This window comes from Osmia bicornis, chromosome 5, assembly GCF_907164935.1.
Source record: "Osmia bicornis bicornis chromosome 5, iOsmBic2.1, whole genome shotgun sequence".
Taxonomy (NCBI): domain Eukaryota; kingdom Metazoa; phylum Arthropoda; class Insecta; order Hymenoptera; family Megachilidae; genus Osmia; species Osmia bicornis.
Window position 1 is genome coordinate 2,723,461 of NC_060220.1, and position 26,116 is coordinate 2,749,576.

At 43.4% G+C, this 26,116-nt stretch overlaps 1 protein-coding gene across 10 annotated transcripts; it reads right to left on the reverse strand.

Annotated features, from left to right (window-relative positions):
* Window positions 1-2,314: 2,314 nt before the first annotated feature.
* On the reverse strand, window positions 2,315-26,015 carry LOC114876551 (disco-interacting protein 2 homolog A). 10 transcript variants are annotated; one of them, XM_046285684.1, is made up of 18 exons: window positions 25,898-26,015; window positions 22,509-24,675; window positions 21,403-22,268; window positions 19,593-19,664; window positions 17,955-18,176; window positions 15,370-15,507; window positions 13,255-13,449; window positions 12,605-13,097; window positions 12,151-12,487; window positions 11,249-12,062; window positions 10,731-11,161; window positions 10,416-10,647; window positions 9,236-9,348; window positions 8,694-9,074; window positions 8,285-8,620; window positions 7,915-8,211; window positions 7,296-7,849; window positions 2,315-7,217 (listed from the first exon to the last, which is right to left on the reverse strand). In XM_046285684.1, the coding sequence occupies exons 2-18, from the start codon at window positions 23,324-23,326 to the stop codon at window positions 6,965-6,967; spliced, it is 6,552 nt and encodes a 2,183-aa protein (XP_046141640.1). In that variant the 5' UTR covers window positions 23,327-24,675; window positions 25,898-26,015; the 3' UTR covers window positions 2,315-6,964. The 10 variants fall into 10 exon arrangements, with proteins under 10 accessions (XP_046141640.1, XP_029043988.1, XP_046141639.1 ...); XM_029188155.2 differs by having other exon boundaries at window positions 8,694-9,080; window positions 25,898-26,014; XM_046285683.1 differs by having other exon boundaries at window positions 9,236-9,366; window positions 25,898-26,014.
* Window positions 26,016-26,116: the final 101 nt, after the last annotated feature.

Genomic DNA, 26,116 nt, shown 5'->3' on the forward strand with positions numbered 1-26,116 from the left:
AAATTCATAGCGGGAAAGCTTCTTTGAAATTGAAACAAATTTTGAAACAATCATTTAGCAACAAGCTAAACGAGTATAATAAAACTCATGGAGAGTGGAATTTTTTAATATTCCAAGATTATCTGTCGTTAACAAAATTGCGATTTAATTTTTAACGAATCGCATGCACGGAAAGGTTGGCGAGTAATTTTCTTACGGAATTTAGATAAAAAAAGGAACATTCTTCCGCGCGGAAATGTGTCATCGTTATATATATGTATTATTCCACGTATGGATCTGAGTGTACATTTCGTTTAACATAACCACCATCGTAACGAGTTAGCCTATCATGGCGTAGGCCATTTTATGGTAACTAACTGTTTGAAATTACATATGTATATACATATTTGCAAATCGACAAATTCGTAAGACTCGGATAACAAACGACCCTCCCAACGGACCAAGTCAAAAATAGATTCACGTAAGCTGTTGTCACTGACAAGTCATACGTTAAGTCAACGATTTTGCTATATTTATTTCCAGGTATAACATATTACTATATGTACGATGTATCATTCCTAATATAGAAGAATGTTCTGCTGTTCCATTGAAATTCTTTTGCATCTGAAATTCCATGCACGCTGTTAGCTATGAATTTCAGGGAAACGTGAGAAAAGCGTAATACAGGTCCTATCTATAGCCTCGCACACGTGCATACGTGAAGTACGTGTATATATCAACGACGGTTGTTTGAACGTCGGCGCATGTCAAACGCCTGAAAGTTTAAAAAATAAGCGAAACACCGTCACGTCGTTTTTTGGGCCGCAGTCTTTTCGCAGAAAACATATTTCGTAACGGAGGTAATCACCATGGCACGGCAATAATCGCTCTCTCTTTCTTGTAAAAAATATCATGCCCGATTACGCACGAGATTTTCGCAGTAAGATCGACCTGACCGATGAAAAAGAACGAATCGATCGTGCTTGAAATTGCAACCTCGGATACAATAGATTCAAACAATAAACGGCGTGCTTTTAAAGGCACAGAGTATCGATTAACAACGCACGTCAAGCTTGAGTGGTAAAACGTTTCTCGTAGACTGATGTCAACGGCGCGACCTGCGGTCGAAAACCGTTAACGATAATTATCAACGCTACATAAAGTACAATGACCATGCGATCAATCATCCATGCGTAATCGTTCATGATAAATCGATAAATTTGAACGGAATGCGAGAAAAGGAAGTTATAAGTTACACGTGGGATGCCAAACGGTCGGAGACGAATCTTCCAGACTGGTGTGAAGGAACTTTTACCATAAGACTAAACTATCGACCGATGAAAGAAAAATCATACTGTTTACATACCCTTCTCGAAGTTTGATTCAAGTCGAGCCGTTCCTCGAGTTAGCGTGGCCGTTTGGCCTCGATCGACAAAAGAGATGCGATTCGAATAGTTTGCCGGTGGATTTCTTCGTTGCTTCTAACCAGTCGTCGAACGTACAGTCATTGTTTTCGGGCGACACCGCGTTGCCAGGAGAGTCGGTTAGAGTCTGTGTGTAACAACTCTTGTTTTTCAACCGGCACGCACACACGCGTACACAGGTCGAACGCACGGGAACCGTGTTCGCGAAAGCACCGTCACTGACAGACTGTTCGAAACTGTACGAGCTGGCTCTGGACGCCGTTTACGACTTCCCTGGGGAAACGTTTATTCGATCTTCCTTTCTTTCTTTAACCGCGGCGACCGGTGCACGCGGCTGAAGACGAACGACAGGGACGAACAAAGATGGTGGCAAAGGAGAGAACGAAACAGAATCAAATTTCTACGCCAGCCAATCGCGGCGCTCCGTTCATTCTCGCGCGAAAACCCCGAACTGACTGGCGTGACGCATAATTATTACGCACTACCGTTTCCTTTGAATTCGTACTGTACTTCTGGGCGGGACAATTCCTACAATTGAATATGGTTACGCAATTATTCAAAACATGGACAGTAAATTCTATTATTAATATAGGATAATTGTCGACATTTGTTTTTTTTATAACTTCTAACCTGTTAAGCGACGTCGCTTCCCGAAAAGCGCGCCAAAAGTGCGGAATATGAACTAAGTTGTAATGTAAAAAGACAGAAGCTGGAAAATGATAAAGTATGCAATAATTTGTAAATCTTTTGCGTATTAATTGACATCAGTGTATCATCAGTGATCACTGATTGCTAAAATTCATTTGACGCCATAGTGGTGTTAACAATTAAGAAAAGATAAGTTTACAATTTCAAAATAAACGACTCGTAAAGAAAGGAGGGACAGAAACATGGTTGTTAAACAAGTCACGCTCGTTGCAAAAAAATGTACATTACGTTTATTGATGGTAGCTCGCGAAGCTCCTCGTGAATATCGAGTGGATTACAAAGAGGCGCTTGGGTTCGAAGTTGTCGGATTAATTCACTTTAGCAACATTTATTTAGCGAAACGACGGAACTCGATCGAGTGTCGACGTCGTTCATCCTGTGTTTCTTTCATATTCTTCCTCTCTTTACTTTGACAAAAACGAAAACGAAAAAAAGTCCGCTACGGACTATACAGGATGTTCGACTAAGGGTGGTTTGAGAAGGTGGTAGCTATGGTAATTCTGAATAATTTTATTATTAATTAAAAAAGACATCAAGCGATCAGAGCGCGCGAGCTCAGCCACGGGAGTGTCGGCTACGAACTGAGCTCGCGAACAAACTACTCGGTGTACGTCGGTTCGTACCCGACACTCCCGTGGTTGCGCCTGCGCGCTGTGCACACTCCTTGCTTGAGTGTTTTTCATTAATAATTCAAAAACTAAGCCTTGACGAGCATTTTGGTAAAGGAAAAAATTGTTCAGAATCACTCCAGTTATCATCCTCCCAAAGTTCATCCCCAGCTGAACACCCTATATAATAAAAATTGCTACGACGTTCCTTCTCTATCGTCCGTTTCTTCTTCTCTTTTTTCTTATTTCGATTTCGCCAAGTTTACCCTCTTCTTATCCATCCCTCTCGCAGTGTCTCGAACGAAGAGACGAGGAGGGGCAAGGATGAAGGAAGAGGGATTTTTGGTAACCGGAAAAAAGGGGGATGTTATACACGAAACATTAATAATTCTCGTTTCGATTGATACAGGCAAAATGCTACGGGCTTGTTAAGGACTGTGACCGTTTACATTTATAATAATTCCGTGGTAATATTTATATATATATATATATATATACTTTAACGTACAAACTATATCGTACCTTAGTAACTTCTAACGCAAGGGTACAAGGGGATGAGAGGGGGCGTAATATATTTACACAGCCTAGGACCATTTTCAGAAGGTCCAGGGTTATACACGCGACAGGGTTTTCTTAAAGAATTGTTTCACTGGACTCCGAAGAAATGAACTTCTTCATCTTCGCGATCGTAAAACGATGAGACAAGTGTTCCTCACACATTCCTATCAACTAATTATCAACATTTATACATAATACAACCAAGTTCCTCGCACACGCACTCTCATCAGTCTCACTCGTTGGGTCGGATGTCGACGTTCTTTTTCTCGCCCATTTTCATTCGATTATCCGATGATTACATCGTACGATTCTATTTAGCAAAACCTGTCCGATAATTTTCGCTCGTACAGCGATACGAAATGGGTATACGTATATCACTGCTAATTCAAACGAAACCCTTTCACTTGCTCTCAGTCTATAGAATTAGCTCGATAAAAAAAAAAAAAAACCAGCAGAAATACGTAAGAAATTGTTAAATAGACGTTACACGTGGGTAAACGAACGAGTCGAGTGAGGGGAATACGATTTCGATTTGTACTTGAGAAATCATAACGGAACCGAGCTGTGCTAATGTAAACAATTCTATCGATGAGACCTGACGTGACGATATTTACTTCTACGCAATAAATAACAAAACGGGCTTCTCTTTATTGCAAATTCCATAAAAAATAAGAAAACCCTTAATGCTGCACATTGATACGATTTCGTTTCCACGCACGCACGAACCCTTTTTATTTTTCTCTCTTTGTTGGAAAGAAAAGTGTTCAAGCGCAAAAGAACGCAAGGTGACATGGCACGATAGCTTAATTATTAAAAAAGAAAAAGTAGAGGAAACGGATACGGTACTTACAACCCTTTGCACTTGAAACGTTTTACATGTTATCTTCCTGTCGTGGACATTCGTCGACGATTCGTTGGATACTGAAGGTTCTAGTGTAACGTTATAAACGAACGACAGCATTGTATTTGTTGACATACAAGTACAACAGGTTCTCAAGACTGTAAGACGCGTCGCAAAAGTAAAGGAATCCTAATTAATTCGCCAGTTTTCATACGTATTTACAAGACGCCTGTAAATGGACATCTGGGATGTAATTAACACACTCGTGACCGTTTTTTTATTTTAAAACTTTACAAATTTATCATTTCATTTCATTTATAGTTTCAATGGTAACTGGAAAATAGATTTGCCAATTTTATTTTCCTATCTTTCATTGAAAAGTTTTACTACTCTCAGATTAATGATCGCATCAGATTGATCGGTCACGAAAGTGTTAATTGTTAATTGTTACAATTCGCGTATCACGCGTATCGCAAAACCTGTCTCGTCATAAATCGCAACACGATTCGCGCGATAAGTCTTTCTGGGCGTAGTGTATCTGAAACACTACACTAGCTGCAATTCTCTGTCGTTATATTAAAATAAGAATATATAAAATTATAAAACTATCAACAAATGTACACGTCGACAGACAATGTCTCGAAAATGATAAAACTTGTCAAGGGAACGAGGGAATGCATCGTCGACTTTCGGATCTGGATAACATTTGGTACAACAGGTGTGCCAAAAATCTTTTTCAAAATATAGGCCAACGATAAATTATAAATTATTAACGTTTCTTGTTCTCGTTGTTAGATTAGATCGCTTCTTAATTACTTATTTCGATGCTCTTGTTAAACTGAAAATACAACCGATGGGTAAAATAAAAAGAAGTTGATTTAAATAAATTCCATCCGAAAGTCGACGATTGCGGCAACACAATACATGTACGTAAGATTGAGCTTTGGTCGAAGTGACCAGTTTTGTGCAATGAAAATGTGAAGAACAAAAGGAGAAAAATTGTGTAAATTTTTCGCGCATGTAATTCATCGATTTCTTCTTGATTATCGAGGGTAACTTTTTCGTACTGACTAAACTAAGAATCTTTATGAGTGAACTCAACCATCCACTAGCTATCTGTACTTTCTGTATTTTTTTTTAACCCTTCCACTAGAGACCACTGAAATTTGATGAATAGTACATTGATGCGTATATACGTCGTCTGCAGCGAAAGGGTTAAACGTAGTGTCCAAAAGGGGATTGTTCTAAATAGTTTTTTCTTTTTTTTTTTTTCTGTTTCTTCTTTATATCAATGTTTAGTTAAAAACGATCTAGAACCCTGAGATACGAATTCGAAAACCTTAATACGGTTAAGCTATTACTATCAGAAAATTGGCCAAGTGATAAGTTTTCTAATGGTTTCCAAAGTGTACCCTCTCAGCACGCAATAAATTGTCAATAGTGACTCAAAACGAGCCATTCTCCTTCAAAGGATTAAACACCTGTGTAAACTGAATGGATTAACGAATAAAGTATACGTTTTCAATGTATACAGACGCTGTGTTTATCGCGTGCCGCAGAATATAAATATGAATATTCGAGGTATAAAAGTGCGGTGTTGTGCGCGACGCAGCTAAACGATAGGAAATATTTTTTATCGATTTGAAAACACAATAAGATTCCAAATTGATATATACTTGAAAATATCGTTGTACGATACCAAGAACAGAAAAATTGACCCGGAACGGAGTTCCATAAAATTCTTAGTCAGAGCGATAGCGAACCGTGTACAGGGTATTTCATAATTAAATAATAAAATTTTGTTAGAAAACGTAGCAAGAAAGTTTGATCCTTTAAATTTAAAACATCCTGCACGTGAAAATTTCGGCGTCAAATACGTTAGAAAATACCTGTGTCGACAGTTAAAACCGTTTACGTTTCATTACATTAGTATGATTACGTTCAGCTAATCGTTACCTTTATGTAGTAAAAAATCGTTAAGCTACACCAGTCTACGATAAAGTGCGTATCAAATTCTCTTCTCGTTTCTTTTAACTTCTTCTAACAGACGTCTGTATTCTCCACTTTCAACAGAGTATAATCCTTTTATGAAATTCACCTCTGTCTACGTTTCATGTATATTATTTCATTCATAAAAAAGCTCACTACCGTTCTGAGGTCGTTGATGATGAATGATACTGTTCGTCGGTTTAACATTCAGGTAAATACAATGTATAAAATCACGATTCCAACTCGATTCTGAGCTGTATATCAATCGTGACAGTCTGAATAGTTTTGCGCGTTAAATCCTTCGTTGGTAAAATACGTATAATTACGTAAAATCATCTCAACACCTATGAGCATCGACGATGCTCTGTGCGTATCGTTTCTAAATCATTTTACATACAGAATTTTCTCTGCTAGACGTCGATTCTATCGGAGGTTCACGTACGAAACGGGTCTATTAATATCGTGTCCCAGTTTGTCATACGCGATGCTTGTTCGCACGAAATTGCTTCGAATATCATGACAAAGAGAAATATCATGTATCCTCCAGGATGATGGACGATTCCGAATTTCCAAGTGCAAACAAGCTGCATTCGTTACATTATTAACGTGGGAATAAAAGATTCGAATATGCTCGTTAATACAGATTGTTTAGGGACGACGTTTGTTTTAAAAATACGTAGAGTCCTAGTAATATACTCCAAGTTCGTCTCTTCCGAAGAGAACGTCTTCCTCGAGGAAAGACTATTTGAAATACAGCTTGTGACTACGAGTCGAGAGTACTTCCGAGTACTGGAGAATACAACACCAGTCTCGCGTGGTTCAGCACGCAATAAGTTTGCCACGTCTTTTGACATCGTTCACATGTTGTACGCCACATAGATAGGATCCAACTGATCCGCCAGGAAACCGTCCCGCAGGTGCATTCGTTGCTTCTCACCACGGGAATTAATCGGGACCACTCCGGGATCCACGACCACCACCACACCGACTACCAGATGATGCTCTTCGAGAACGGCACTGGTGACCAATGCCACCAGATCTAATGCTTCGCTTTCGCTTCCGTCAAGCTCTACCACCACCACCAGCAAGTTGGTCCATGTGAATACGGCACTGCGAATTATAAAAATTACATTTTTCTTACCTTTTCTTACCGAATGACCTCAGTATCCGTCTCGTATTTTTACTTACCATTCTGCTATTTTCTTGTGACACCTCATCACGCTATTCTCAATATCGATCGGATGATACCGCATTCCTCTGAGAAGAATAGCCTCGTCGAGAGCGCCAACGACGAACACGGCGTCGTGTAATTCAGCATCGCCGGGAACGAGATCCGCTTCCGCGGCGGAAGTGTCACCGGGAACGTCACTGATAACCGACTGCTGAACGCTCTCGGTACGTCTCAAGAAACCGAGATAACCAGTTCTAGCGTACACCTCGTTCGTGTTTCCTGTTACCAAACGGGCGTTGAAATGATCCGCGTAATCGCTCTCGTCACCGTATATCGTGAAATAACCACTGGCGTTATGAGCCGACTGGACCCAGATTTCACCCAAATGAGAATCACCGCATTGTCCTTTCGTTTCTGGATTGGCGATGATTACTTTCACTCCGGGGAGTAGTTTTCCTGATTCCATCAAACACAGAGAATGAGGGCTACCTCTTTCGACCAAAGATACTCGATCATTGCGTAACGCGCGAAGATCTACGTATACAGTTGAAGGTTCCGGACTCGACGCACCCTGTTTTAATAATAACATGTAGTGTAAGAGATATTGCACAAGAATTATAGTCATCAAGTAATTACCTGTAGGCAAATAGCCGTGTTTACCCTACACCCGAAGGAAGTGGACACGGCACGCGGACTAAGTCCCAAAGCTGAGAAAAGTTTACTAAAGCTCGTGGTCAAAGCGATTCGTGGCCTCTCTTCGGCAACGACTACGCACGTTCTAACACAGGCTAAACTGACGCCTCTAGCTTTCAGAGCGTGAACAGAGGAACCCAGCCCCTTTGTGCACAGTTCCATTACACCGTAAGAGCAAAACGTGTCTCTTACTCGGGACTGGCTAACTGCCGATAGCCACAACGCTGGGTTGGCTTCCACCTACGAGACATGAAATTATAAAAATATGTTTCTTTCGCTCTAAAGTTCTCAGAATGTATTTGTAAATACGGACCTCCGACGGAGGTATAAGTATGGAATGATGACCGCTATATATACTGCTCAAACACCATAGAGCGAATCCTAATCCAGAATAAGGATCCAAACACAGAGCGATGTGCCTAGATGGGTACAATTCGCAGGCTAGTTTCATGGCACGGCACAAAGACGTCACTGCTGCGTGAGACATTTTTATTCCTGCAAGCATGCCTGTAGTCGAGACGCTGAAGTCTAGGTAAGCCAACATCTCCGCCGTAGGTGCTCGATACATAACAGGTAGCTTCTTCTTTGGCATGTCATCCATATCGAGAATCGTCGGCCAGCTCTTTATGTCAACGACATTGTTCGCCTCCTGCGTTGCGTCGTCAAATAGAATCATTAACATCAAAGTGTTTTAGATAAGAATTACAGAAATATCGATGTACCTTTGTTTTCAACAGTTTCAAGATATTTTGATTCGTCAGCACGAGCACAGACTTACTGACGTCTACGATCATGCGAACGGTTGGCAGAGTGGTTTGAAGGTTTTGCGGATGAGGTGGCCTGATCGTAACTGGCACGGCTCCAACGTATAGACAACCATAAAATGCGCATATCAAGTCTGTACCAGGCGGAAATATTAACGCAACGTGATCTCCTGTATTGATTCTTCCGCGATCCAACAAAAGATTCCCGATTCGTTCGGCTTTCTTGTGTAATTGCGAGCAAGATAAAGATGTTGCTACTGCTCCTTTCGCGTTCAGCGACGTGAAGATTACATGGTCGGAGGTACTGACAGCACGCCATCGAAGAATCTCCGAGATGAACTGATACTGAAATTCAGTATACGATAGGTAAACCACGAAATGGAGAGGAAAGAATTTTCAAAGGAGAACGATGAATCTGAAGGCATTTCGAACGGCTTGGAAGTCTTATTCAGATTTCATCGTTCTCCTTTTTTTTTTTAAAGATCGTCGCAGACACAAACCTTTTTCGCGTTATCACTATCCTCGTCCAATACACCCATGTCGCGTCCTTGAGCAGAAGCCAATCTATTACCCTGAACAATGTTGCCCACCATCACACTGGCCGGACCAACGTCTGCAACAGAATCCCCCGCTACACGCCCCCGCACCATTCCGTTAGTAAACCAACACAAACACTCAACCCAATAATGAGTAGCTCACACACTCTCCCCTGACTGAGGCCGGAAAATCAAAGCTAAGTGTACAAGTGAATCGGTTTTCATTATTGCAGAAAGCTGATTAACGCACGTCCTTTTACAGAGGCGTGCTTCGAGCATTCCATCAACTGTACATACTCAATTAAAAAGAAATTGAAAAAAAAAAATAATTAAATTTAGTGCTTTTTTTGAAAGTATACGTTGAAACAGCGATGTGAAATTAATCGAAAGCAGTCGCGTAAGAAACGGTACAAGGTCCAATTACAGTCGTTAATGTTTCGAATCGATTGTACGGTATTACTTCTATAAAGTGGGTCTCCCCCTCATTAATAGAGGCATTACTGTACAAATAAGTGAAACGAGATCTCACATCGCCAAAAGTAATTCGTTTAGAGGCTTGGACCACTACAGGGTATTCGGAACTCAGCCAAAAGAAAGAAGGGCGAAAATAATAGAAATAACATGCTAAGCATTAAGTGTTTTTAGTGTAGGGCAGATTAACGATACATGATATGTAGCAAGAGACAGTTGTATATATACTTTGTACAATCTGTGCTAAGTTACTAAAGCCTACCCGATGACTTTTGTAAGACAAGCGCAAGTGTTACGTTCCCTTCTCGTTAATCAGTATTTTCAAACCAGAGCGAGATCCGTGATTGTAAATTATATTCCAAAGAAATTCTTCTCATTCATTCTCCCATAATCATTCTTCATATCAAAGCGAAATGATCCAAACAATTGATCCATCCCTTTAACCTCGTCAGTTAATCGTTTCGAACCAATGAAATTTCGTACCAATTCTTTGGATCTTCGCTTGTACATTATAATACGTAAAGAAATAAACGAAGAAATGTTACAATATATAAAATAGAACGTATATATGTCTTTGTACTTGCTGACATTCATGTAATTTATTGAAAGTCCATTATTTCTATCGGACACCCTGGGATAGAGATACTCGCGGCTGAATGCGCGAACCGCTTACCTGAATGGACTTCGCGTGGTTTTGGTAGATTGGTAACGCAAGTGTGCGGACAAAGTAGAACGTTAGCCGGGTGTAGGGTACCCTCTAGGAAGCGTCGTTTTGTTTCCGACAGATGAATACCACCTAATGGTGTTTTGGGGAGGTGGTTCGGCGGTACCAACGCTAGACAGTATATTCCAACCGCGTGAATCGAATCTACCGCTTGAAGGACCCGCGACATCCATTGGAAACTCTGGAAAAAATAAAGATCAGAGTTGAATTTGTTAAAAGTAACGCAAAGCTATTATACTTGGGTAGTATAAGGATAAAACGTACTTCTTCTTCGCTGCAATCGGGTCGTTGTTCCGCAACGACGCATATTCTTTCGTCTCTCAAGACTCGTACACTGAAAACGGCTATTCTACCACGGTAAATGAACTTCATCGGTTCGACGGCCAGTACCGTAGCTATGATGTCGTCAGCGTTGTGCTTCCTTCCGGTGACGGTCATGAGACCATCGCGAGATCCACAAACGAACACTAGGCCACCAGGACCCAAGAAACCCAACAGACCAGAACGAGTGTACTCCACGTCACCAAGAGGAGTTCCATCAGCTTGCAGAGGAGACACTTTAAACGTGTTGTTCGTCAATCCTTGCAATCCCCAGTATTGGTTACCAGTCGCTGAACTGTGGACACAGATTTCGCCTACTTCGTCGGTTTTACAGATGAACGGTTGACCTTCCATCTTGATCACGACCACGATACCTGACGATCAAACATAAATTCAACTCGTTAACATCTTTGATCGTCTGACGAGTCCATTAAGAACGCGCAAACATTTAAGATACAAACTTCCAGGCATGACTTGTCCGCAGTCTTGAAGCGTCAAAGAAGTAAGCGAGTTCTCCTGATCCACCCTGACAACTCCGTAACTCAGTCCAGACATGGACAACACACCACGCCCAGTAGCGTTCACTCCAGCTCGTCCCGGTCTTCTCACAGAAACGGTGAGCGCTTCGCTGGAGGAAGCGCAAGGACACACAGCATCCGGTCTCAAGCCTTTAGATTGAAATACCGAGAGAAACTGATCGCAAGACGAAAGGGACCATGGATTAGCACCGTCAGCGACCAACAGCAGCCTCAACGATGACAAAGAGATATCTTTGTGATCCTTGGTCGCCAGTAGACCCCAGTGAAGATCCCGTGACTTCACCACAGCCACGCTGGCGCGATGTTTCGTGATCATTTGCATCCAGCTTGCTGGATTCACTTTCATCAGGGCATACGGGATAAAGATCACGTGCATCCCGTTCAGAACGCTGGTCAGGGTGCTGTGCCAGAGACCAACCTCTCGTTTGAAGTCCAATACGCATACCGCGTTCTCTCCCTCCGTGTAACCACATGCTTGGGTCAGAGCTCGACAATGGGCCAGCATGGCTGACCTGGTCACCGTCACTCCCATCACCGAGCCATCTTTGTCAGTCGTGTACTCGATGTACGCTGGTGTGTCGTCGGTTAATCGAGGCGGCGGTAGCCAGTCTTTCGGTGTCTTACCCAAATGTTCGGTTACAAACCAATGGAGCTTTGGCCAGCCTTTGAAAGCCACCACTTCGCCAGCCGCGGTCTTCGGGAGGCCTTTTAGACAAGCCTCGCTGGTCAACGCCACCTGCGATAGATTTTCAAATTCGGGGTTTTACTATGGCGAAGGGAACCAGGGACACTGGGAATCGAATAGCGGAGAGTATCGAAGCTACCTGAATTCCACAGCTTCCCAGAAGAAAACCAATCTGCTGGGAACCCGCATCTCGACGGGTAAGCGGGACCTCGATCGGGACAGGTACAATGCCAGCCTGGAGGCAACCGTAAAAGGCGCACATGAAACTAATCGGGTCGTTGTTTGGATAAACCAACGCGATCCGATCTCCTGGTTTCAGACAGCAATCGCCGCCACGACTTAGAGCCTTGTTTAGCAGCGTATAGGCTATTTTATGAGAACGACTGAGAAGTTTTCCATAGGTCAGCGTTACGCAAAGTTTGCCGTTCGGATCTAGAACGGTTGCCACTGGTGCTTTGTACGATGCTGAACCGTACCTACGAATAAACGAGAAACTTATTGCTATCTGTATAAACTGTTACCATTTCACAAGAGGAAGCTAAAATGCTGTCTTAGACGAAACTATATTATTTGAAAAATATAAATCCCCTCACCTTTGTATAGCAGCCTCGAGAGATCTAGGTAAACCCGCAGCCACGGACAATGGTTCACCAACCGCGGAGGTCATAGAACCACCCTCCGGTTTAGGGGCATTAGGATCCTTCGGATTAGCTGCAATCTCCAATTCTATATCATCGTCTTCGTAGAACTCTGGCAACGGTCGCCGCTTCGGTCGTTTCAGAGTGTTGAGCAACTGTTGAATCTTCGCGGATACCTTCCAACGACCGGTAGTCCCTGTATTGTTCTGATCCTCTACCACGTGGTAACGATTGACCCGATCGGCGCCGGGTCGCCTGGTTGACTGCTGGGCAGACGGTGTGTTGCTGGTGTGCGTTACGTCCGGAGGCTGGATATTGCAGTAAGCGTGGGGAGCGTATTCAGCGATGTCCGTGATGTCCGCACCAGGAGGTCTCCTAGCCGGTGGTCGCGGAGGCGGAGGCGTGTCTCGTGCTGAACCGGTGCTGCTGGTATCCGACAATCCTGTGCCTGCAATTCCGACATGGCTCTCACTCGAGACGACTAACATCCGCTATTAACTAATTTTTTAATAGTCCAGGTACCGAAGAAATTCTCGCGTTTCGAAGATAGCTCATCATCATCGTATCCTACGGGAAGTTACATAATTATTAAACGAATAGTATACCTGTTGGACCACCAGCACCGGGACTCTCTTCGGTGACGACGCTGTCCTCGTCGCTGCTCGATTCTCCACTGTCGCGACGTTCACGATCCGGACTCCTGGCCATCACGGAGGTTCTCTTCGACGGCATAGGCAACGATGGCTTTGGACGACCCTGCATCGCCGCCAAAGCTTGCTGCACCGCCTCCTGGCGCACCTCTGCGTGCATTCAGAGTGAAACCGTCAAACGAGTTCTCATCAACGTTAACTGCTCTGTTACATCATTTTTTTTTTTTTCTAACGATCGCACAAGAAAATCCTGAAATACTCGATGTTCGATCGAAAGTTTTCGTGTAAAACAACGCGTTAAACGCGGGTATCGCGTGCCGTTTAAATTCTTGATAATTTCTTAAGCCGAGCACAGAAACTTCATTTATCTTTTCCTAACCCTTTTTAAAATTCTCCGTTTCGTTTCACGGTTAAAGAATCCTGGAAATTCCGTCTGCTTTTGAAGGAGTAATTTATCCGGAATATTTGCAGAGGAGCAGCGGCGCATCGAATCGTCCTCATTTCCATCGCTACACGCGTGTGCACTCTCACGTGCTAATCGCACGAGTGCTCCTGATGTTGCCACGATGTCGTAATAACGATACAAATATACCGCGAGCGGAAATGCAGCGACTCGCTGACCGAATCCGCTCCGCTCGTCTCTATTATATCTCGTTCCCTGTTCTGATCGACGGCGTTACACGCCACGGAAAAACATTTTCTCCTCAAATTTTCCCTCTAATTTACAGCTACGATACAAATAAACTAATACAATAAATTATACATTATATATTATACGAAGGAAATAATTCTGAGAATCGTTTGAATATTCAATGGTACGTGTGAACTCGTTGAATCGAGGATCGAATACTCTTAGAGAGCATATTTGCGTGTAACCGCGGGCGTACGTTCCTTGGCCATCCACTTATCTATCTCCTGCTCGTCCTCTTCGAGCGGTAACGGTGCACCAGGTGCGAGCCCGGCCATACTCTCGAGCGGACTTTGCCTCTAGATAAATGAAGTTTCTATGCGGGCTTTATGCAGAAAGAACCGTTCGTTCGGTTTTCGTTCCGTTTCGACGAGCACCAAGCAGCATGCCAGCTTCTAACCTGAGGAAAAAGCTTCTTTTTCGAGCACGTCGACTGACGCATCGATGGCCAGTCAACGGTGTTATCAAAATAGTTTATCGGTATCGATTGGTATTTATTGTCAGCGTTTAAAGACGAACCAGCAGGAAATCGAAAGGATTCTGAAATGCACTATCCGACGAATCGGTGTACCTTTTATGATACGCTTAAAATTAGTGGTGGTACCGAGGCAGGAAACGCTTTATCAAAGAGCTGAGACCGGTCGCACCGAAAGCGCATTCCTTGCACTCGCGAAGCATGTTTCCGTGTACAAAGCTTAATCGAGCTTAATGTGCAGCGCAATTATTCAGACGCGTAGAATCTAGCGAAATCTGCTTTATTTATCGGATGTCGTTTACGTATAATTATCGTGCGACTTACTCTCGATCAATCGTTCAAGTCTTCGTTTTAAACGTCGACTGTATGCATATAGGACTTTATTGATCGAGAGTCTGTCGCGTCTCTAGTTTCTACAGTTGCTGGATTAACCCTTGGACAACGACCTCCTTGTTAATTCTCCCATAAAATGTAAGTGTCTTCAAGCGGTTGCCTCGACAAGGCTTCAACCAGTTGAATTCCACCGTAGTGATATTTAAGCCTAAGTATTTCATACACTATTTCAATTCTTCTCCTCGAAGCTGTAACAAAGCTGAACGCACACTATCGCACCAACGACAAAAGGGAAACTCTTACAAAGCACGTTCGCCTCTCGCAGAAGAGTTTAACGATCGAAGGGAAAAGGGCCAAGGTGAAAAATAAAAAGCAGAAAATAAAGTCCGAATGAACAAAAGGATAACGCATGGATGAAATCGTCGTCCAAAGGGTTGACACGTTCGCTGTTCCTCACTCGATATCGCGTGCACGATCGGCAACGATTTCGGCGCACAGCGAACGCGTTAAGTTAAGGAGTCGTTAACAGGCTTCTTCTGGTCGTTTGAAAATGGTCCAGCTTTGATGTACTCACCGGAATGATAGCGGCTCTCATTGCGCGTCAGTCTGCGATTGCCGCGTCTCGCAGCCGCCGAGTTCGAGTTCCCGGTGTTTCCGGTGGAGCCGCCAGATCCCGGGGGACTGGCAATCCCGCCAGGTACTAGCCGGCCTCCTGCATGCAACACAACAACAACAACGCCACATAGACAAAGAAAGGAGATCTACCAGGATCGGCAAGGAGCTACGATCTTTTCTTCTATCAGCTACGGCTGACTCTATCGTTTTAATATGTACAAAGAAACGATACACTTTGGAACCGTGTTGTTATGCTTCTTTTATAAGGTTAACGCACTAGCAGGATAAACTTGCTAATTGAACAAATGGATTCCAGAGATTGCAATTAAAAAGATGACAAAAATCTATGATGCTTGCAAAATTACACCCACAACCTTTGTTCATTAACATTAACAGTGTAGATACTAGTGCAAGGGGCATTGCTATTCTGTGAACGAATCAGCTCTAATCACAAAAATGAACGTAATTACAGTCGAGTGATTTTAAGGGAGTACAAAGGGAATCGTTTCTTTCGGACAGGCTTTTGTACAGGGCGCCGTATACGATCGGTCGTTCCACCTTCGGAAACTGCGACGAACGATTTCACTTTTATCGATTGTTCGCAGGTCTGCAGTAGCGCAGGGAGGTCGGAAGAGGAGGTAGGCTGTGAGGCGACTTAATCTCGGCAAAGGGACTACCTTCGCGTAACCAGAAGAATTCTACACCAGCTCTTAACCCTTCTATTAACCCTTTGCGATCTATGTTTCTTTTCTTAGGCGATCAATCAAAAAGTCTTGATTATATTTCATTAATAGACGCGTTAATCCTTTGCAGTGCTGTGGCGAGTCGGATTCGACGTCGCTTAACCCTAGCGAACCCTGAATGAGTCGGTGCATTTTTCAGACTGGTTATCAGAAATAAATGAGAAGAAAAAATAATAGAAAAAAAATACAGAATATCTCGTGAGCCATCTTTAATGAGTCAAAAATAACTTTAGATGGCAATGTTTTATAATTTAATCATTTATAGGGTGTTTCAAAAACGTTGTATATCGTGCAATCTCTTTTGAGACACCCTGTATATGGGATTTTCGACGTTCGCGGGGGCGTATCGTTGAATCGGCAATGTTCCAGCCGATTGACAATCAATATGTAAAAAAAAATCAAGGCATTTGTAGATAGAATGCCTCGAGGAATGGCTGCTTGCGTTCTCGAGTCACCCGAAGGTGGAACAACCGGTCCCGGCTAAATCAAATTACAAAGGTATCTAAAGGTATAAAAGCGTCTCTGCTCGAATCGGTATACACGCACGAGGGATTACAAAAGCAAGCGAGCTACATCAAGGTAAAAGACAATGACGACTAATCATTGATGAATCGTGAAACGTGAAATGATGATGGCTTGAGTTATGATTCGATCGTGTGTCCCTCTGCGAAAATTTCATCAATTTTTCAGAGGGAACGTGAAAAATGATTAACTTAATTGAAACTAAAGAAGTGAATTGACTAAATTTTAATTTTATTTACACTATTACTCGTAAGTATCTGGATACTCGATAAAAACCAATCTTTTCCCAATGCGTGCAATAAAAATATCCAGATAATTAAGAACAATAATGCAGGTGCGTTTATAAAAATCTAAACCGTGCACAATTTACAACGGGCGATCAATTTACTAAAACGATCGTACACGCTATTTACACGATACTAATTTCACTAATTGAATAATAATATACAATTTTCTATGAGAAATCTGATTTCCAGTAGTAATTCAACTTGATTCAAAGATCAACAAGCATTTATCATGAGAAGGGTTGTCGTTTGATTGGATTCGCGAAAAAAGGAAAAAGGAAAAAATTTCGCCAACGAGCAGTCGAAGCAGATGCAGTGTTCGTGAAGTGCGAACCCCGAGGGTTCCGTCGCTTAATTAAGAGACGAGGACCAACGGCATCGCAATTATCCAACGAGTACTCGACAGCTTGTCAGCTATTCACGGATCCCAGTCTGCTGCTTGCATTTCTCATAAATTTCTCTTCTTTCGCGTGTAAAAACAATCCTTCAATAAATATCTTCGAGAACATTTACGAATCGTTTACACCTTTCCTCCCGAATTGATCCTTATTTCATCAAGCTTACTCCAAATAAGCCACGACCCGTTGATCGAAATAAAGTTTACAAAATAATACACCGGAAATCAGATTTCCTATTCTCCTTTTTGGTCACACGAAACACAGGGCTAAACGACAAAGAAAAACGAACAAAGGGTAAGAAAAAAAAACCATCTGATCGTTAAAAAACAAACACTGAAAACAAGATTCTACACAGATCGAAATAAAAATGAAAATAGATGGAAAACAGTCCAAAATGCACACTGCTCGATGAACGTACCAACATTTGTAGTCTAACGAAATATATTTCTACTAGCGAAGTAGCTAAGTAGATCCTGTTTTCATCCGCAGCTAAAAATTCTAATTCTCTAGGCGTGTTACGAATAAACAATGAAAGGTAAAATAAAATGGAGGAATGAAAAAATGAATATGTTTGAATCGTGCAATGGGTCGCGCTACCTGAATGATAGCGCTTCTCGTTGTGCGTGACACGGCGTTGCGTGCGACGTGCACGTGGCTGCGGTCGGCCACCGACGCCGACGCCGACGCCGATACCCCCAACGACACCACCACCACCACCTCCACCACCTCCACCGCTTCCATAACCCGTTCTCTCCACCCCAGTGATACCGAGGACGCAGACACCTCCTCCTCCACCTCCTCCTCCATCGTTTTCAGCCCCTGTGTGTCACACACGCGTGCATATGCAGAAAAAAATGCCACCCTCCTTTTTCCAGACTCTTCTCGTTCCGATTCTCAGGGCAAGGGGAAACATGCTACGTTTTCCATTCGGTGTTCATTTTCATCGGTATACCGTAGATTTAAAATATCGCAAAATAATATGTATATACATATTAACAAAATTATAGAGTCACTATTTATAAACGGAGAATAGAAGAAAGCAGCGAGTTTTGATGCCAAAGGAAACGTTTAGAAAATCGCGAATGGAGCGTGACTTGGAGTAACTGGAAAACTGTCTTTACTCCGTGTCGCGCACACGACAATAGCAGATGTACATCGCGTATAACGAGCGGATAACGCGGAAGTGGCTCTTCCGCATGCAGGTACAGTTAAACAGTATGTATATGCTAGAACCGATTGCCAGTTCGACCGATTGCAGCTGCGGCCAAAGGTGCGATCCTGCTACTCGTCTTTCTACGAACGCTATTTCCTCTTTGCTTTTCAGGAGAAACGTGGAAATAGGATGATTCTAATACACTTTCAGAAGGAAATTACGATGAAGACATTTTCTTAAAGCAACGCGAATGAAAAGTATTCATAGCGCGTTACAGACTCGTTGGCTAATTGCAAAATTGCACATAGAAGTGTCAGGAGAGCGACACGGTCGTTAAATCGTTGGAAAAATCTGTGGTATACGGTCGCGCAGCGGCTACGAAGGCCTTCTTGTCTGTACAATGATAAGAAGATATTGCGTAAGAGAGAAGAAAAACCGGTGGTAGGTGACGGATGGAAAACGTTGTTTGAAACGATGAAGAATACACGCGCGTTCGCGTGTCCTCTTCTTCGTTTCTTTTTTTATTCCCATTACACGATTGCATCTGGCTAGCATTGTGCGGAGAATGCGTCAGGCTCTGTTGTCTCTTGAGAATCGGAACGCGATTAATATTACAAGAATGAGAGAGAGACCGGTTGTGCGTCTGGATACGTGGCGCAATAAGCGAGATTATCGCGCGTGTAACACGGTCCACGAGGACGAGAAGCTTTACGCGACAATTTTTTTTTTTTCTTCATATTTCCGGAAAAAAGTGCCTTATCAGAGTCGACCTTACGTAAATAACGATAACGGTGACATAATTTTCATAAACGCTTCATTACACTGGACGTCTATCATCACCCGACACGCGTTTCTTTTATTAAACACGGATTCTGTTTTCCTGTAATCAGAAAGTTAGAAACTGGCCGTTGGTAAAAGTAAAACGTTCCAGTACGCAAAATAGGAAACGATATTAAGATGAAATAAAAAAGAAAAAAATTGCATCGTCGCAAGCTTCTCATCCGGATGGTAAGAATGAAATGATGATGAGCATGACTGGTTCGCTACAATTTCTTGCGAGCAAAAGAAAAAGTTTCACTCACCCAGCTGCTTCGAGGCATATTGCTGAAGTAGACGTGTCCGTTTCTTTTCGTAGCCCTTCTGTGTAATGTCCCCTGAAACAAGAAATCGACACGAATAAACTAACAGTATGGAATTTGCATAGATTGTAATATGCATAGTCCAAGGATCGTTAAAGAAGAAAAATCATAAGGCAAGAGGCTAAAGGATCGCTATAACACTTTACCATCATCGAGTAATTAAATTACAAGGATTTTAACGATACTCGTTAGGATATTGGGAATTGTTTTCCTCGATAAATTTCATTTGTCACGTTTGGCGAGCTCGCGTTCAGCCAGGTGTTTAAAACACCGAGTAGTTTCTAGTAGTACGAACAGCTGGACGCGTTCACCGATCGTCCTCGAAATTCCTTCGGCTTTCGTGCAACCAAGAAATTATCCGAAACGAGATCGATCGCAAACAGGGAGCTATCGAAAGACGTCCTTTTTCAGCCTCGATGGAAATCGGTTCAATGGAAATGATCGTTGAGAAATTGAACTCTCTTATTTAGCTATTGCTCGGAGGCCAGGCTAATTCGATCTTCGCTAACTCTTTTATTATCTATTTTTTTTTTTAACTCTCCGAGAACACGCGATCAATGATTGCAGGATATCGAACGATACGCACGGTGGAGGATGGAAAGCAAGATAAATTTTAGCGAATCGATACGTTTATTAGGGGGAGGATCATAAGGGTAGAAGAAGAAACAATTTGAATTGGTAATTTTTCGTCTGGTAAATTCTTCGAATGGTATGCGCTGTAAATGTTCAGGGAGCAACAAGCTTGCCCACGTGTCCCGAGCGATGCGAAACGAGTTGGCATGCTGTCGTCACGCCTCGTAACCCGAGAAAATGCCTGGAATCGATCGGCTAACGGCCGAGACACGATTTTTCCAGGTTCGAGCACCGGCACCGAACGAAACTAGGTCATACAGCAATATCGCTGAATTTATTTAAACGATACCCGGACCAATTTTCTCTACGTCGAAAGTCGTTTGTATCATGAAAACGCAAAGTATATTTGTGATTTTCCTTGCGTATCGACTTCGTAAAGTATGCAACCGCTTAAGGGGTTAATAGTCGCAAGAGTGGTTGCACAAGCATCCCCGACTCGAGAGAGAGATTCTTCGAATGCTCGCGCAGGAGCATAACTCGAGCGTGCAATAATTTCCATTGGACGTGTTCGCGTTCGTAGGTCCGCGAGAGGGCAACGTGCACTTTGCCCGAAGGACCAGTCGATCCGCGTACCGATAATTTTAACTAGCGGTTAGATAGCCCGAAGAGATACACGTTCGCTTCGCGATCACCGTCTTCTAACTCGCGTGAAACGCTTCGCTAGCACGGTGAATGCGAGTACCCTTCTTCGAGAAGTAATTGAACTTCCTCGTTCTTCTCAACACGGACACTGCTTTACCGTGAATTATCAAATTTTCACCCCTCCAGCTACTTCTATTCTTTCTACTCGTTTAACAGACAGAAATGTCTAAAAGCAGAAGATTCTTGAAGAATCCACGATGCAAATGAGACGTGCAACGTTTACGGATAAAGACCGATCGGAGATAGAGGTAGCCTATATAAAGAGACGAACGAGAGACATTGATTAGTCGGAGGTACGTGCACGGATTCGAATCGAGTTCAGTCTAGGTAAAAAACCGCAATGAAACCAAATCGGGCGAACGTGTTACGTAATTAACATCCATCACGTGGAACCAACAGACGAAACGGAGACAAGCGTGGATCTATCGATCTAGAAACTTGGCTAATTTCCTAATCTAAAAATTTTCTGTAATCTTACTAGGTCTTTTCCTCAAGGAGGAGCACTTCCTGACAAGAAACACCGGTTGTCCAGAGGAAGCCTTTCGAAGCTGGGATTTTCTTCTGAGAGGTCTTCTTCGAAGTCCCGACCTCTGTCTCTTTAATTGTTGCTGCCTATGAGTAACGTGCGAATTTTTCCTCCGTTCACCGTCAAACTTATTCGACTCGTCTTCGGTCTCGCTGTCGCTGGACGATAAACACCTATAATACATCAACGAATCCGGCCTCGTCTTATCTTTCCCGTGAACAAGGTTGCTCGAGCCTTTCGACAGGAAACTGAGGAACTGATTGCTCGCGAAATAATTGGAAGTGATAGGTCTCCATGTTGTTCTTCGCGCGAGAACACCGTTGTTTCTCAATTCTTCCGAGAATAGTTTGTCCTCGTTGAAGTCGCTGATCTTTGGTGGTCTGCAAGCGGACGACGACGAAGAAGTGGCGGAGAACGAGCCCAAAGAGGACGAGACCGGAGAGTTCGATCCACCTTCCGGTCTGTCGTTGAAATCACCGGAAAGTAGCAATTTAGCGTCGTCGAATTGATCGTCCGATAAATTCGACGACCATTCGTCGATTTTCTCCACTACGGGTAGCACAGTTTCGGGAAAGTATCTGATCTCTCGCCACACTCGTCGTTGACGTCTCGAACGACGTCTTTCCGGTGGAACGAACCACACCGGGCTGTTCGATCTCGGTGGACGAGATGACTTCTTCGTCTTCTGCGAGGCGCGTTTTCCGTGTCGTCGAGAACTGGATCGTCTCGAAGCGTTGCTTCGCTTGAAGTAACCCTCGCCGCTCATGCTCGGAGATGGTTTGGACTTTCTTCGGTTAAAGAAACCATTTCTCGTACCCCTGAAGTCATGTTACCGAGTTCAGGTTCGTGTCAGGCAAAGGTACGAACGATGAAATTGACGAAAATATAATATATTGACTCCCATAAGGCAATTTTTCTAAAAACAAAAGGAACTTTCGCAATTTCATCGTCGACGAGAGCTAACACCTTATCGCCGGAAGTCGTACTCTGCGTTAATCCCAAAACCCAGCACGTTCGTTCCGTCGATAAGGTGTTAAAAAAACGATCTAGATAATAACCCTGCTCGAAAATCAGCCAGCCTGGCGATCCTAAGCGAAAAGCCAAACGCGGACGATGCATCCTTTCCAATGACGCTCTTCTCCGGAGCGGACACCGTTCTCGCCACTGTAGGCTGAGGTTTCCTCTCCTTCAAAGCACTGTCCAGAGAATGGTGAACCGATGGTCCAGACGGCGAAGGAAACGGTACCGGTACCGCGTCCCTCCAAATTCTACCCAAACTTATGCTAACACTAGGAGGTCCTTCCACGGAAGGCTCCTGAATCTGCAGAATATCCTGCTGACTACCGCTTTTCTCCTGAACAGTTTCACTCGAAATTTTAAACGATTTCGCGTGCAACACCGGCGATCCATTCAGCTCGAGAACTTTCAAATCTTCAGCCACGTGATCGGCATCGTTCTGCTTTTGAAACTTGCTGCTAGTTTTACTCTTCGCCACGCCATGTTGCCTGTTTTGCTTGTTCTGCTGTTGCTCCCGATGCACCTGGTCGAGTTTCTCCCGCGAGGACGAACTGACACCTTGCAACCATTCGTCGTAACTGATGGACTCGCGAGTCAACGTGTCATCCTGAAGTTTCTTCGCTTTCTGATCCTTAATGACACTCTTCTCGATCGGTTTCTCGTTCGAATTTGTATCGATGGTAGGAGGAACGGTCGGTTCCAAGCTTTTCTGAAGCTTGTTACGACGTTTGCCCCGGTCTAGATAACTTTTCCTTATCGATATCCTTTTGAAGGACTCGCTGCGCTTGAAGGACGGCTCGTTGCGGTCCTTCTTGCGACCCACGAGCCTCCTCAAGTTCTCGAAGGACAACGGTCTCATCGTTCAAACCGTCGACTCGTCAGCTGGCATTTTATCCTTTCGCCGTTTCGTCTTCGCGATTTTTTCTTCCAGTATCTCCATATGTATAGGATCTTGTTTCTTGATTAGTCTACACACCGATCAAGCTGTTCGAATAATTTGCAATATGAATTTTACGACTAAGCAGATTACGACCTCGAGTTTCATTTTCCTTCGACGAGAATGGAAATCTCAATTCCGTTCCCTTCAACCTCGACTTGGTTTTCGCAAGTTATCGCGCAATTCGAAGCAAATATCCTTTCGAAGGAGCCAGCGAAGAATCGAAGGGCTGGTTTGGTCCTCCGCGAGTCCTTCCAGCCAGCCGAAGAGCAACAGAGAACACCTGAACCCACACTGGTTCTACTACCAGTCTCCTTTTCTCTCTTTCGTTGGTATCTTCCTTCCTTTCCTCGCACGCTCGAGCGTTTCTGCGATCTTAAGGTGCAACACCGAGGTCTTCCAGTCGCGAATCAGCGTGGCTTTCCTTTTTCGACGCTGTGGCTGCCTCGTTCCTCCTCCTCCTCCTCCTTTTCCTCCTTCTTCTTCGTCTTCTTCTTCTTCTTCTTCATCGACCTTCTACTCTTCCCTTTTCGCCCTTCGTCCACAGATTCACGATCCCTTGACAAAAACCGTTTCGACGGACAACAATCGCATGGAAAATAACTTAAGCTGGCAAAGACCAGGACGAGGATGAGAAGGACGGATTTTAAACTCGACTCGTCACGCGTTTCAAGCGTTGTTCAAAGCGCGCGAAATCATCCTCGCCGCGTTCTGCCTCGAGGAAACTCGTAGCTGCTGGTTGCTCCTCGATAGCGGTAAAATCGCGATTAATATCACGGAATCAAAAAGCAGCTGGTTGCCGAAGAAACGTTAGCTCGTTAAAATGTTACACGATGTGAATTTTTCCTCCTTTTTTTTTCTTCTTCTTCTTCTTCTTTCCATGCAAAATCAGAACGATTTTTCTTTTCTTCGTTTGATACACAACGTGGACTCATCTAGAGAGCATCTGGAATCGTTGAAAACATCTCGAACGATACTTTCTCCGCCCCTCGAACGATTACGACACACTTGATTTCACCCTTTACTCCGCCGCTCTACACCGCTCTCGTGTACTTTTATTATTTCTCTGCGCGGCGCGTTGGGAAACACGTATCCTCCTTCGATGGAACCCGATAAAGAAATAGGAATTATGATTTTCCAAGATACTTCTTTCACTGGCTTTTCAACGTTCACTGTGCACTCGACGAACAGAACCAAGGAAACACGGTTTTGCACACGTTTGCACATTGAAACACGCAAGACAGTTCGAATTTCGCGCTACGCGTATTACGCTGAAACGATATTATTACGTGTAAAAAACGACTGCTATCGTTTTTGCAGATTAGAAAAGCATTAGTGTATACAGTGCTTAGTTTGTGGATCAAGGCCGATACATAAGAGGAGAAAGGGAAAATTTTGGTCATAGCTCGATGAATTCCGCTGCATGCGTATTAGACTTTTTCCTTCGATTTCTTTGCTAACACTGTCAATGCATGACCTAACTTTTTCTTTTTACTAATTCTCGTTAATTCGCGTTCTCCAATCACGAGCTCGTCTATAACACGGTACGACGATGAAATTACGCGCCGGTAAAAAAGAAATTACACGAGAGAATGAGAGGGGAAAGACAGTTTCGAGACTGCGCGAAGAAACCTCGACACGCCAACGCGTTAGATCTCGATCGATCCAAAGGTCCGCTATCTCTGGCGATTTCTAAATGAAACGTTGGATTTTCAAAAGCAATGCGCTTGAAATTTATGCCTCGCGATGATACCGGTTTCTCGGTGCAGAGCTTGCAACGTTCAATTTCAACAACCTGCTAAATCTTGATTCATAATTTATTTATTTATTACTAATCTCGTCAGCCGTTTGCGATACGCATTTTGCAATTAACAACCGATTTCCCATTACGTATATACATATATGGACGTCGTCCATAGTAAAAGGGTTAAGGGAATAATGTAGTCGTATTCTTCGCCCACGTGAAGCTATTTCACAAGCTTTACTTCTCTCGATCGAATTCCTGCGACACTTTGTCGACACTGAGGCCTACTCTTCCCTTCTGATAAACAATGCATTCTTAACCCTCGGAGTCGAAGCACCGCCATTCGAGGGTTAACATAGGGCACGTATATACCTTCTTTAATCAAATACCGATAAACTAATAATAATCCATAGTATCGTAACACGAGCACCGAGTCCTTGATATTTTCACGGGAAAATTATCCATTGTACGTAAACACCGTCGTAGTTATGGCAAAATAAAGACAAAGGCATATGCTATAGACAAAGAGAGAGAGAGAGAGAGGGGGGCGCAGATTACAACAGAAACATTCATAGTAGTAACAGTATACTATTTACAATAATATTACTATTATGCAAAGGATGAATAAGAAGTAGATGCGGTAATACTAGCGGCACTAGTAGTATAAGCAAGGAAGAGAGTAATGAGCGCGGCCGGGCCGAGGGAAAAGCAAGGACGATAGCAGCGTAGGGTAGGGTCGTATAGCGTACTCGCGACGCGGGTCCACCCTTATCGCGTATCGTAGGGCAGAGGTACGAACATCGATGAATCCACGGTTCCCCTCGTCTAGCGAGGAGAGAAAAACTGTCGGGTAGTGCGCGTAGTCGAAGTCGCGTCGAATCACTGGCATTTCGCGAGCTCTCGACGCTGCACCTCTCCCTGACTCACGGAGAACCACCGCGGACCAGAGAGACGGAACAAGACGAGAA